Source organism: Ptiloglossa arizonensis, chromosome 13 (genome assembly GCF_051014685.1).
Source record: "Ptiloglossa arizonensis isolate GNS036 chromosome 13, iyPtiAriz1_principal, whole genome shotgun sequence".
NCBI classification, from domain to species: Eukaryota; Metazoa; Arthropoda; class Insecta; order Hymenoptera; family Colletidae; genus Ptiloglossa; species Ptiloglossa arizonensis.
Genome location: NC_135060.1, coordinates 13,605,050 through 13,619,727, shown reverse-complemented (window position 1 = coordinate 13,619,727; position 14,678 = coordinate 13,605,050). Strand labels below are relative to the sequence as shown.

Sequence of the window (14,678 nt, the reverse complement as noted above, 5' to 3'; positions counted from 1 at the left end):
CGAGACGAGAGTAGCAGTCTCTGGTTGATCTTTCATCAATTTTCGTCAACAATCTGAGTCTTTCATGTTTTATCCAACGAACATCCGGAATGGATGTTCTCTTTCGGGAATCTCCTTGAAGGAAAATAATGGTCATTCTTTGGGAATTTCGCGTCTTTCCTACGACGCGCGTCCTTCTCGTTTAAACCTTTCCTTTCGTGAAATGATGATAAAGCGAGGAGGAGGTTACTGAATATTTACACGAAAGTCGCATCGATCGTAACCACCATGGCCCTCAACTTTTTGTCTACCTGGCGGGAAGTGGGATCCCAAAAATTAATTATACCATTTGTTGTTCATAAAATATAATATATACATGTAGGATACTTTTCCAATCAATTTTATAATATAATAATTCATCTATATCCACCGACACTTCTTTAATCAGAGAGAAACTTTTCAAACGTATATAGTCGATGCACTACGAAAATAAGCAAACTGAAATATAAACTGTATATTTTTCATCTCAATCGAGAAAAATTTTACCGTGAATTTAATTGTTATCTAAGGAGTATAAGACGAATAAAAAAACGCAATGACAACACCGTAAAAGGACAAGATTTATTTCGCGAAAATTTTCCTCCTCCTCCTCCTCCTCCTCCTCCTCCTCCTCCTCCTCCTCCTCCTCCTCCTCCTCCTCCTCCTCCTCCTCCTCCTCCTCCTCCTCCTCCTCCTCCTCCTCCTCCTCCTCCTCCTCCTCCTCCTCCTCCTCCTCCTCCTCCTCCTCCTCCTCCTCCTCCTCCTCCTCCTCCTCCTCCTCCTCCTCCTCCTCCTCCTCCTCCTCCTCCTCCTCCTCCTCCTCCTCCTCCTCCTCCTCCTCCTCCTCCTCCTCCTCCTCCTCCTCCTCCTCCTCCTCCTCCTCCTCCTCCTCCTCCTCCTCCTCCTCCTCCTCCTCCTCCTCCTCCTCCTCCTCCTCCTCCTCCTCCTCCTCCTCCTCCTCCTCCTCCTCCTCCTCCTCCTCCTCCTCCTCCTCCTCCTCCTCCTCCTCCTCCTCCTCCTCCTCCTCCTCCTCCTCCTCCTCCTCCTCCTCCTCCTCCTCCTCCTCCTCCTCCTCCTCCTCCTCCTCCTCCTCCTCCTCCTCCTCCTCCTCCTCCTCCTCCTCCTCCTCCTCCTCCTCCTCCTCCTCCTCCTCCTCCTCCTCCTCCTCCTCCTCCTTCTTCTTGCGCTCGTTTCCGATGACAGGAGTAATTACATTTTTATGTTGTTCCGACACGAGGCCGTACGTGACTGCAGCGAGATCAATTTGTCTCGAAGCTCGGCATGTTCGCAATGGTAAATGTTATTTACCCGGAATAACGTCAAGAACATGAAGAGAAAGAAACATAGAAAAGGTAATGAAAATACAATTGTACGATGCAGCGTCTGCAGCTGGCTTTCCCCTGTGTACGTTCACCTTTCTGCAAATACCATATACAAATATTTAGATGTGTGCGGAGCGTAATGAAATTTCTGCGTGGACGATTGGTAACTGTAATAATGTTATTTATCTGACTTTGTATTAAGAAACATTAATACATAATAGCTTTCATGAAAGTGTAATACGTTATCAAACATTAGGCATGTATGAGTATAGGCTGGACCATAACTGAAAACACTAATAATTAACTGTCCTTTGGAACAGATAAATTTCTTCCTGATATTTTTATCATATATTTGTAAGCAATACAGATATTTAATAGTCCCCATTTAAATGATTCACGCTGGATATGTTTTTCACTTATTTCTTACTATTTGTTTACGATGCTTATATATTTTAGACGTGTCGTTTATTTTAGAAGGAAACTTTTTTCGATCAAATTAATAATTGAGCAAGTCCATGATTGAAACGAGGAGATAATAGTGTACAGAATTAAAAATATTAAAGTTGAAGAAGGAGAGAAAGGAACGACGATAGCGAAGAACATTTCGTAAATCTTCCTGGAAGTTCAACTTCTTCGAAGCAAATCTTCTCCATAATTATTGGATGGAAGTTTACGATCGAACATTATTGCTGGTGTTCGTAATAAATAGTCGAAGATTGCGTATTCCATTGACGTTGGTGTACCTGTCCGATGGGTCGTCGTGTAAAGTGTACTCCGATTAATCGATCACCTCCAGCTTAATTCCAATTGACTTATAACTGGATCGTTCGTAATCCGCGAAGTGTCGAACACCATCCAATGATTTAGTGTACCAATGTTAAAAACAAACGCATGGATCTCATGTTAGAGATAGAACGAAATTGTCTACTTGTGGTCGCCATCTTAGTATAAGATATAATGCATCAAATAGTATATATACAAAATAAAAATTTGACAATACGAAGATAAAACAATGCAAATATGAAAGCAAGTCAAATATAAGAAATTACAAATCTATTTCTCTACTTCGTAGCTACTGTTGTGTAAACGTTATAATATTTTGTAATATGTTGTAATATTGTAGTTTGAAGAGCTCGTGTGACAGATCTACGATAGTAAATTTGTGATATTCAGCAATTACGTGTAATTACTGTCATTAGTACTATTTTTACAACGATAATTATTATTAAGTTATATTAACTTCATGCAGTATATTAGGAGAAAGTGTACATGCGATAACAGAGTGAGAGTCTAATTGTGTAAAGACGAGGTACAGCCGAAGGATACTTTAAACTTAACCTCAAATTATTGCATAAAATAAAATATAAAGTAACCTCTTACAATATTTTTCACAGATGTCAATAGGTCGATTAGGTCTTTCAGTTTCATGATTACTTTGATTATCACATAAATATGCTATGCAATATTAAACATAATTTCTTTCAATGTCTGTTTTAGATTATTGCGCAATTACTCTCTTTTTTGGACCCGAAATTTCAGAACTGACTTTTTTCATATCGATCCTGCTACTAGATTGTGTATTCTTGGTAATAATCGCTCTAATTCAACTGACATCTTTCAAGGTTCTGCTAGTTCTCTCAAACTGTCTACCCCAGGGGTCGGCAATCTTCTTCCGGACAGGGGCTAGTCCGGACGTCTGGCCGTGTCAGTGAGTGGAAACCAAGCTACATTCATCTATAGTTAATAAATGACGGTTGTAATAATAAGACTCTGCTCTTACTACTACTACTTTAACTAATCCTTCTTATTAAAATACAAGAATCTTCTGCTGATCTACTTTAGACCAATTTAAAAAGTAACGGAAGTCACAAGTTTCTCGGTGCTTATAAATTCTAAATGTTTGTTTCCATAGTATTTTTTAAGTTATAAATATTTACATACATATATTGATAAGCAAAACACCGATACGGTTCATTAAAATTTATTTATTCTACGTCAATATTGAAATAAACACCTGAATTTTTATTTAATGCCATCATAAGTCAAAAGACTTTTCGTTCGGCTGTTTATTCTTTGTACATGTAAATTATTAATCCCGTGAATTTAATAAATGCAGAAAGAAACGTGCAATTGGAAACAGGTACGAAAAATGACCGATAGTCATTATCAAAGATAAAGCCGTAAGAAAGTAAGAGCGATGATGAAGACAAACGGTACTAGGTCGTTAATTACATTCAACATTGTAGCATAGTATAATAATTAAAATTAATGTACGCGGCAAAATTAATAGAATATATACGAGCTGTCCACGCGAACTTAATAAAGTACTGTTTACTTTTTCTCACAAGGCATTCTTATATAGACATAATTAAAAGGAAGGGAAAAATACCTACCAGCACGGAGTGCGCAACTTACTCGACGACAAGACTATAATTTACACAATATATGTATTTTGCTTGCATCGTTCGCATGCCAAAGAAACAAACATTATTATCTCGAAGTTTATTCGAAATTCCTGTTACACCAACTAATGAAATAATTTCATCATTCAAAGTACTATTACATACAATAAATCGATATTTTGGTTATTTCCGAATAAACTTGCGAGAAATAATGTACTGCAAAATTATTTCGAATAGTTACTTGTTACTTTCATTTATACAAAATTTAGCCGAGCCTACTCGATAGGTATCAATACGATGATAGTCACATGTCTTTATAAGTCTCAAATCTTTTTGAATGGAAGTTCTTCCTTTGAATAATTTGATGCAAAAATATTAATTACCAATTTCAAAATATCTATGTTACTACAAATAAATACAGCATGTAGAAAGTAATGTAGGTTAAAATGAATAAATTTTCAAACTCCAACCTAAGAAGGCAAAATTGGTGTACAGAGTCCGCGGTCAATGAGTTAAAACGCGTTTCGTTCCCTATCGCTGCTAACTCGCGTTAAAGTCAGGATTACGATTACAACGACGAATGTGCGTCTCACGTGACACCGATGGTATTATCACGCGCAGAATAACGGGCAATTTTAACGCTGCGAGAGGATTATGAGTCCAGCGTCTTCTCGCGAAGATTAGGCTGTTCGTGGGGGGCAAAATATCGTGTATGGAGCGTATTTACGGGTCCGAAGCTCGCGTTGAGTTATCCACGAAAGTCAGGTTAGCGCGGCGGGGTCCTCCCCGTAACTTGTTATCTTATTGTATTGTTAGTACGACGCGATGTGCCGTCTTGGAGCAGGTTTTCTCCCCCTCTCCGCTCCGCGTCCTTCTCTCTTTTACACCGGCGCCCTTCTTGCTTTGTCATCCCTGTTTTCTTCTTTCTGCTACCTCTGCTCTTCCCTTTCTTCGAGCTACTCGACCCCTTACTCTTCGCGTTCTTTGCCAGCGCTCGCCTCGCTGCCGACCCGTGCCTCATACCTCATAGACCAGAGCTTAACACGCGATTATAATCCTATGAACGTGCAATTAAAGCTCTTCCGTTGTTTTTCTCTACAGTAAGTTTATACGATGATTACGCTTCGGTTGTTTCCGAAAAATAAAACGTAACGCACCGAGACAAAAACGGGAATCGTTTTTGTAATGACTTTCGTTAAATCTGAAAACGAAGTTTGCCAAGCGTCGGTGTTTTCACCGTATCTCGGTTCATCTAATATACGTTCGGATATTTTCCCTCGTGTTTATTTAGAATTTTCGTGTTCTTTTGCAGCAACGGTGTTACCGTGCTCTTTTATACATGGAATTCGATGGAAAAGAGGAAATAGATGAACAGATAGGCGGATAGAGGAAGAGAGTGCATGCGCGCGTACGGGTGCATGTGTGCCGTAGCAGGCGGTACAGACGGACACGCGTTGCCCAAGAGAACGAGACGAGACGAACTGTCTTCATTATGCTAATGCCGTGCAACTACAGCTGACCGTGGCCAAAAATAGATGTAGATATCGTGGGATGCTGAGTCGAACCTCGAGGGGGTTTTTATCCTCTCCTCTCTTTGTCTCTCTCGGGCCCTATTCCTCTCTTTCTTTCGTTCTCTTCATTCGCTCGGCGTTACGCTTGTTTCTCGATTCGGAAGATTCCCTGGCGCAGTCCTGGAATGAAATGGTTCCGAGGGTGAAGATCGAATCGCTCTTTTCCTATTCCTGCTTTACATCGTTGAAAGTTTTTCCCTCCTCCTCATCTCGTCTCTTTCGTTTTTTTTTTTTTTTTTTTTTTGTGTGTGCAAAGAACGCGCTCATTAGTTTCACCTTTGCAAGAAACACAATGGTTCCGCGGGAAAATTTTCTTTTCAAAAGCCGATGACTGCTCGGCAATAGTAGTTGTTTCACCGGAACATTAACCCAGCGTTGTTGAATAGTTTATTTTTTAATTTAAAAATCAATGTACTATGTACGTGACAAATGTATTTCATCGGTGTGTTTAAATCTCGCGATATTATACGGTGAAACGTTTTCAAAGAAGTTACATTTTTCTATGCGCGTGCCCCGGCACGTGAAAGTATTGTGAAAAGTTAAAGCCTCGACTCAAGAGTTTAGCGCGACGTTATATAGAAATCGTTCTCGCTTATTGACTTATCTAAAATTAGCTGACATTGTGCTCGCAATAGACAACCGCATTTCCGTTTTACATCCCATTTACGTGGTTTGCGGTCACGTTGATACCGTTGTTGCAAAGGAAATACGTGGTTATATTAACAATCTCCACCGACTATCTTTTCGTTAAATTGTAAGGAGGTCACACGGTGTTAACTGTTGAAGTGTAATGCGTACTCGTATAGATTATCGTCTAACAACTTATCATTCGTAAATTTTAAACCGAACTAAATTACGGTTACGTTACGTACAGCTGCGTGCAAAATGACTCACACGTTGAAAAATTCTAATCACTATTGCGTCAAAGAGTATGAAAAACAAATTTTTGCGAGACTCTAATGGCATTGTCCTTAACATTTTACAGCCTGGATTTTCAATATTTCACGGATATTATACGCAATCGAGCATGCAAATAAATTTCTCCGCACGATGGTACTTCAGTAGGACCCTCTCATATTTCCGGTAACGCAGCAGCACTTGAAAGAAAAAGAAGCGACGGACACTAGGTTGAAAAGATGGCAGCAGACTGGCTGTAAAGAAAAAGGGAAAGAAGGAAGCGTAATGCAGCGAGTCAGCAGTTTTTGTTAAAAATTTATTCGGTTCAGTTTCATGAGAAATATCACCTCGTACCCCTCAGCAGTTCGTATCACACCTCAGCGGCTGCTTCTATCCCACTCTCTGCCTCGCGATCCAATCCATCCTCCGTTCTCCATTCTTCTGTCTTCTTTTTCTTACTTTTATATACACGTACGTATCCGACTTGCTGCAACATACACTGTATAGCTCGAACGGGCTATTTATTTTTCAACGTTACGAAATTGTAGTTCCTTCCATTCGAACGATTTTGACCAAAAGATTGAACACAATACCGTTCTACGGAAAATTATGTTAAGGACGTAAAATATGAACTAGTGGATCAGACTATATTCGAAAAAAAAAAAAGAAAAACTAAATGATGAACGACGCCCACGAGCTCGTAACGGAAAGATAAAACGATTCAGGTATGTATTGAAATATGTTGCTAGTTTTGGTGCAGCACGTTGTAAGGATTTTGGAAACGGAAAGTACATTTATGTGTAGGTAACAGTTGCTCCGCTTATCAGAGTCAGCGAGGCGAAAATGGTGCACTTCCGCTTCCGCTGTTGGTATCGAGGATCCGTGAAGAAAGAATTTCAAACCGGAGGGACCCACAATGTTTGGAAAAGTTAATCAGCACTTTTAACTCTATTAGGGGATTTTCAATTTTCATTATCATAAATGGTTTTATAGTGTTGTTGCTTGTAAAACGCTTGCTTCATTACTCGTAATCATTTGGCAGAAATAGTAGATCACTTTGTTCTCTATTTGTCGAGAAATAGTAATTTACGCGTCGCAATGATTTAATGTCAGCATTCTCGTATTATCAGATTGAGTGCAAAATAAAATTCTTGCTCTATGGTCGTTGGTTCCCTTTTGGTATCGAAGTCGGTAAATCAAAATACAAAATCAAAGTGTACCAAAGAACGAATCGCAACAATGGGTTGTGATAAGTTTGTATACGTACAATGTACGGCAGAGATATTCGTGCAAACGATATGCACGGTCCTTCTGTATCAGACGCCAGGATCTTTTCCCGCTGCGAACCGTAGCACACAGAAGCCATCGGCGTCGGTATAAAGAATTTTCTACGGATCTCATTCGTTGTCTCTCTCGCACACTGTCACTTTGTCCCCTTCCCTCCTACACGGCGAGGGAACGAGATTAAGCAGGTGTACAGTATGCGCTAGAAGTTCTTTCACCTTTCTTTCGCTTCGAAAGTTCGCTCATGGTACTCGATTAACATTTTCACGTAGTATCTACGCGAAATCAACCGTGACGCGTGAAAGCGTCTAAGCGATCCTCTCCTAAGCGAGGATAGAGATTGATCGGCAAATAGAAGATTCAGAAGAGCATAGGAGTGGATTAAAATACAATCCACCCGCAACGTCGGTCTTTCGTACGTATATTTCCTACGTGTGGGTACAACGCGCATGAGTTTTATTCACGCAAATGATATGCTGTGGTCCTACCTTATCGTATCCACGGATCTTTTCCCGTTGTACATTGTGGCACATAGAAGGACCATCAACGTCGAGTATAAAGAATTTTTCACGGATCTGGCCAGTTCTGGCTTCTCCACTTTTTTCTTCGCTACGTCTTTTCGTTTGCGCGTGAACATATGCAGAACAAGTTAAGCCGATGTATAGTACATATAGTACACGCGCTGGAAGTTCTGTTTCCTAGAGACAAGGACCGAGAAGAGCAAAGAAAAAACGAGAAAGAGAGATTGACTAAACCTCTTCCACCCGCGGCGAGCGTGATAGTCAGTGGGCGATGCGCGACCAAACCTAACCTAACTCTGTTGCCGGTTCTCCAGCAGGGTAAGCAGGCTGGGTCGCCAGGCAGCAAGAGAGAAAAAGAGACGGACTAATGAACGGTGTGGGTGGTGGGGACTAGATCGGCGCATGCGCGCCAGCGACGCTTATTGAGCTACGGAGAGGGGCGGTTGGTGCCTCATCGTCGGCGGCGGTGGCGGTGACGGCGACGTGGCATGGTATACGGTCGCATGGCTGCAGTGAGGGGCGAGACGGGCATCTCATATTATGCGGCGGAGGGGATCCTGGCTCCTCGTAGTCGGGGAAAGGAGGAAAAAGGCAGATATACCATGGTCGAAAGGAGAAAGACAGAGTACGAGACAGTGTGTGTAGCAATAGTTCGTACGTAGGACCGAGGGAGACAAAAGTCACGAAACCGACGAAGATAGAGAGAGAATGTTAAAGCGAAAGGGAAGCGAGCGAGCGAGTAAGCAAATAAGAGAGAGAGAGAGAGAGAGAGAGAGCGCTAGAAGTGAGATAGAGAAAGAAAGATAGAGAATGAGAGTAGGTTCGAATTAGTGAGAGGGTGCATAGTTGTGCGATAGATGGTAGAAAGAGAAAAACAGGAAAGCCGCTGTGGATCGAAGAGAGAAGGAAATGACGTAAAATGTTGAACGAAGAGAGAGAATGAGATCGTCGAGTGGCGAATTGGGGGATCGTAGGTGTGACTAAGCGAGATAGATAGAGGGGAATATGATAGAACGAATGAAACGAAGCGAGAAGATGCAAGAGAGAGAAGTAGGAGAAGCAAGTTTGTGTGCGTGCGGCTAGGGTAAAGAGTAAAAAAGGTGGAAGGCGTGCGAGGAGTGAGGAGTGGTACGACGAAGGAGGTGGGGAGAAAGGGGAAAGGGCTGGGCAAGGGGGTGGGGGAGAGGGGGCGCTGCCGTCGGACAGTCGGTGTCGCGCCAGGCCCCCGCTAGCGGCTAGCCAAGCAAGCAGCAAGCAGTCGCAATCCCGTCGCCTAACCAGCATCGCTCGCCTTACCTTTTCACCCTCTTACAAAATCGCATCGAGGCTTCCGTCAGTCGCATATATTTGCCCCGTTCCATCTGCCGGTCCCTCCGACGTCGTCCGTCGTCGTTCGTCGTCGCCATTGCCGCCGCCACCGCCGCCGTCGCCGCTGCTGCTACTGCCGTCGTCATCGTCGCACACGCAGTACGTCGTCGTTATTGCTCTCGCAATCGTCGTCCAATCGCGCGTGGTTTTTAGCAGCGGTTTTATTAAAGGGAAAGCGCGAGCGAATATAAAACGAAGTCCTTGTGATCGAGCAAGCTGATTATGAGTTGGAACAGTGCAGCGATACAGAAAGCATTCGGGCCAGCGTTTTTAAAGTGAGAACAAGTTTTCGTGATTTTGTGTTTGCGATCCGGCCAATCGACCGGAACATTGAAGTGAGCGTAAAGGGAAGTATTTTCACCGTTTTCTGCTTATACCTTGGTGAGAAAGGGAGCAAGTGCAGAGTCGAAGGAACGAGCCGCTAAAACGGAGCTCGTATGTCACACGTTGAAAGGACGAGCCGTGTCATCGTCGGAATAAGTGCTGACAATATATTATCTATTTTGGTGTGTTGTTCGTTACCACAGTGAGGAGTTGCAAGCTCCGAAGAACCAGTGAAGGCTCACCGACCGCCTAACCTGTCACGGTGACCGACATCACGGCGAGATCGCGGCTGATACCTCCGCGTGTTCCGGCGCAAGGTAGTACAGAGCTCTCTATTTTACGATACATATGTACGTTGCACGCGTGCATATACACGTATATGTTCGTATACGTGCAGCTATAGAGCAATAAAGTCGTACACGCCATTACCCGCGCGTGCTGTATGCATTTGAACGTATATATATCTCCCGATGACGTCATCGTTTCCATAATTGCGTTTTTACGCTGTTACAGAAACGACGATGCCGCCTCCGTTTTCTTTTGTTTACACTATCCACGACCTGTACCAATTATTTGAGAATTCATTTCCATGCTCTTCATCCGGGTTTCATTCCACGTATCGTGTGGCGCTGATTCGTTCGGATTGTCGCCGCATTTTAAACGTTATTCTCGGCGTGTTCCGTAACGCGACTTATCGTTGCTCCGTATTGCAGCTCTTTGCTTACGATATATGAACGACCGTTGAGTGTTCGACCTTACGATCGGCTGTCAAACGAAACATAACCTTTGAATCGAAGGTACGCGTGATTATCGAAATTATTCAACGTAACGTACGAGTGTTATCGTTGTTTTCTTCGTTACCATCGTAACGCGAAAAAAGGAAAATCGCGAACACGTACGTTGTTCCACTCTTTGCTTTTCAAGATACGAAACGATTGATTTCTTGATCAATTGTGTGCGAATATTATTGAGTTGGCAGTCATCGTAGAATCGACGAAATATACGAATTGAAGTCATCGCGCGATACGCGCGTTACATGCGCGAATGTGTATTCAACGATTAGCCACGTGTCATTAAATTCTCGTTCCTTTGTGCAGTTCAGGCTCGTTCATCGTACGAGCCCAGGGCGCAGTAACTTTTATTTGCACAAATATCTGTACCGAGTTACGTTAGTTTCTAGTTGTTTACCGAGATTTTCCTACTGTTTTGTTTAATTATTTCGTAGTTTTCCTTCTATGTCCAGTTTCTCGTCGGCTTCACAGTTTCAGTAACGCGCGTACATTTAGCGACCCGCTGTTCGCGATTCACGGTAAAAGTGGTCGACGATATAATTCCCGTGATGTTTTCGTTTCGCGGGCAAAAATATACTGTACATGTACTGCTCTGTAGCTCGGTATGCCTCTAGGGCTCACGGTTTCTGATGCAGATGCATCACCTGTGCCGGGCAGATTCCTAAAATAAGAAGAGCACTAGTAAAATTCATTACATACTTCAAAGTATTTAGTTGTCGGTCGTGATAAATATCGTGACTCCCACCATCCTTTCGTGAACGATAAAGCGACGCTTGACCATTTCCCACGATTGGATCATCGTAACGCACACATCCATCTCTTACAACTCTTTTCAAATAACTCCAAGAAACTTGTTATATTTCGGATAAGCATGGGCTACCAATCAAGCAGTTGCTACCGATTATGTGTGCATTAAATTGTTGCGGGTGAAATTACCAAATTTTTAACGACACTTTCAACGATTATAATTTTCTCGAAATTAATATTCATGTATTTATGATATTTCCACCATAAAATTGTCTAGCCTTCTTCAGATATAATAGTAAATTATAATAGATTTTAATAGTAAAAATGTGAAACGATCGATGAAATAATGTAAGGAAAATATAAATGTTCAAATTATAGTACAGTACATTATAATTAAACATAATAAACGAGATTTGTGTCGTATATTAAACTACAGAAGTGCAAATAAAAGTAATGTGTAAACAATACTCATACTTTCATAAATTATAAGGATGAGATACGATAATCGGTTTATATCTTAAATGTTGATGCATGACACGATACGAGTGTCATAGTATCGTTTATTATATTTAATTATAATTATGGTCTGGACTTTTAAATTTTTCTTAAATTATTCCATTGATCGTTTTACATTTTTGTTGTATTAGATCTGAAGAGAACCGTACAACATTATAGTCGAAACGTCATGAATAAAAAATTAAATAAACTTTCCTACTTTTTCTCGATATCACCAAATATATAATTCATCCATCAAATTTATTTGGTTTATTCGGACGAACAAAAAGAAAAGAAAAATCTCTATTCAATCTAGCATTTATCAAGCAGCAGTTTTAATCCACTTTGACCGTTGTGAAATAAGCGCACATATGCGTTTGTTAAAGAGATCTACATTTTATAGATCACTTTTGCAAATTAGTCACATGGTCCATTTTGAAAGTTCGCTAGGCACTCGAAATATTTCAAACCAATGACAATTTATTTGTTCACGAACTATACTTTCTCTAAAAGCTATGACACATAATTGTCACTTCATTGTGTTCCAATTTAAATTCACACCAGAAAAGTATATACACCAATTTGACTTGGTTCCATTATTTACATTGTTTCACAATCTATGTTGTATTAATCCCTTTAGACCGTATGCTTTGTATATAATTCACCCTTAAAAAATATTCTTCCTACTAATAGAAAATTTGCTTTCATAGAAAATAATTCAGTACCACATTTGTATATACAAGTCACCTGGAGGTGATAATTTTAAACTTTCAGAAATAGAATAGATTTTACTTTAGGTATAAATGGCTTGAAACAATTGATGAGACATCTATGTCGTCTTTATGTAGTTTTACGCTTCAAATAAATTCAAATATTTTGTAATGCTATCTGATAGTATGTTTTAGTTATCAAATCGTGAAGAAGTTTACGCGCTTATAAAATCAGCTATTTTATATGCAGTGATCTCATAATAGTTAATTTGCGTTCTGATTGTCCACTCCACGAATTAATGTACAGTACAACGTCGATTATCCGAATGACCGATTATTGGAGTACAAAATGAGACATACGTCTACAACATTACAAATTCTATACCAACACTATTTACACTTTAAAACCTATATTCGTCAAACGCAAACATTGATGCTAACCTCTACGTTACATTATGCTTATGATCCATATGCCCCAATTTAACATCTCACGAATATTGGACGTACACATGGTTAAAATACCACATTTCATTTATGTGAAATCAAAAGAAAGTGGTGCTGCAATAGGGAGAAAACTTAACTATTGGACGTTTAAAAAGGGGCGCATTAATCGAAAGAGTCTTTAATTTAGTGAATATGAACTTTTCCACATTACACACACACACACACACACACACACACACACACCCACACACACACAAACGCGCGCGCGCGCACTTTTTTCACATAATCACAATTTTGATTTTCCTGGACCGATTATTCGAAAAATCGATTATCAAAACGAATTTGTCTCCCCTATTATTTACGTTATTCGAATAATTGACATTCTACTCATTGTTGTAACAACGATCTGCCGTTACATAGTTTTTTGTTGACATTATTCATTGTTGGTAGAGTATTTCTCCACCACAATTCAGAAACTCGTTGTTTCGGTTGTGCAAGGCAGTCTCAGGTTATTTGATCCCTTCGCATTCCTACGCAAGCAGGTATGCGACTTTCTGATCTATGCCTTTAATCTTCTTTAGAAGTGTATTACGTTTCCGCTGGATTGTACTTGTAGTCTTTAGTTACGATTTTTTGTATTCGACTTCTACCACCACCGTTCAGAAGGCAATATTTGATCAAAATTGTAAACATTTTATACAGTTCGATCGTTCCATATTTAATTTAGGAACATTCGTGTTTATTTTATATAATTTCAGTATGTTGCGTCACTGTAATATTATCTCTGTCTCATGATCGATAAAGTACAACTTTGACGTGCTAGGTTATTTTCTTCCATTAGGTTTTTTAAAAATAATTTTAAAGTATCTGTTACGGTCTTAAACTTTTCCACTCAATGGGCGTGTGCTTGAGGCTTTATTCCTTAGTCTCAATTTCTTTATCTCGTTGCTTATCTTATGTTGAATGTGTCGTTGAAGAATGTAATCATATCGTAAAATGATTATTAAAGAATTTTTGGCACGTAATTAAACGAATATTATAGCCATTTTTTTTTTTCAGTGAAGTTTGTAGTCTCAAACTCACGACTAAAAAGTATTGTTCAAAATTATACATCCACAGTATGCGCAGTGTACGCGTAATTACTGAGAGTAATTTTTTTTAAGTCTCGGGTCTACAACGAGGCTGTTCGGTTTGAGAGAAGAAATGAAATGTAATTTTTCTCCTATCGTGTTCTGTTTATTACGTCCACTTAATTATATGCGACAGAAAGGATCATAAATTATATTTATGGCCAACCGTTCTGGAGATATTCTCGTAAACACTATAGACGAACTTGCCAACGTTTTTAGGGGAAAACAGTGGTTCCCAACCATTATTTCGCAATTTAATGATATTCTCTGCAATTTGTTCTAAGAAATAGCAGACGAGAATTATTATTCTAAACTAACAGCAGCTGCTAATTTGTACTCGACGTTCACGGTAATATCTCGCAAAGGATTGTAATTTAGCTCTTTCAACGTGTTCTTGGAACGAACAATAAGGTGGTTGTAAATCAAAATACAAAGTTCTATTTACAAAATAAATGAAATTAACATTAAAATCACCACGACCAACGTTCCATATATTTTAATACTACTAGCGTCTTCTGTTTCGAATTAAATGACTTGTGTTCGTTTTCGATGGTTTAAATAATAACAAAGGGTATATACGATACATACTTTTCTCGTACGTTACCGCAGAAGATCAATTTCTATGTTACAAAGTAGTCGAACGAAATCATGCGT

At 40.1% G+C, this 14,678-nt stretch overlaps 2 protein-coding genes across 25 annotated transcripts in view; one reads left to right on the top strand and one right to left on the bottom strand.

The window, feature by feature from the left end:
• Nucleotides 1-3,757: 3,757 nt before the first annotated feature.
• Nucleotides 3,758-8,266, bottom strand: LOC143153827 (uncharacterized). 2 transcript variants are annotated; one of them, XM_076325418.1, is made up of 4 exons: nucleotides 7,983-8,266; nucleotides 7,478-7,653; nucleotides 6,558-6,697; nucleotides 3,758-6,464 (listed from the first exon to the last, which is right to left on the bottom strand). In XM_076325418.1, the coding sequence occupies exons 1-3, from the start codon at nucleotides 8,025-8,027 to the stop codon at nucleotides 6,601-6,603; spliced, it is 318 nt and encodes a 105-aa protein (XP_076181533.1). In that variant the 5' UTR covers nucleotides 8,028-8,266; the 3' UTR covers nucleotides 3,758-6,464; nucleotides 6,558-6,600. The 2 variants fall into 2 exon arrangements, with proteins under 2 accessions (XP_076181533.1, XP_076181534.1); XM_076325419.1 differs by having other exon boundaries at nucleotides 6,558-7,653.
• A 989-nt stretch (nucleotides 8,267-9,255) lies between these two features.
• LOC143153680 (protein muscleblind) overlaps nucleotides 9,256-14,678 on the top strand; it is a 648,624-nt gene continuing 643,201 nt past the window's right edge. For 10 of the 23 annotated variants that reach the window (XM_076325105.1, XM_076325106.1, XM_076325115.1 and 7 more), the window contains exon 1: nucleotides 9,256-10,024. The gene's annotated coding sequence lies outside the window, so the exon portion shown is untranslated. The remainder of the gene's footprint in view (nucleotides 10,025-14,678) is intronic. The other 13 variants (XM_076325119.1, XM_076325122.1, XM_076325121.1 and 10 more) reach the window with 3 other exon arrangements.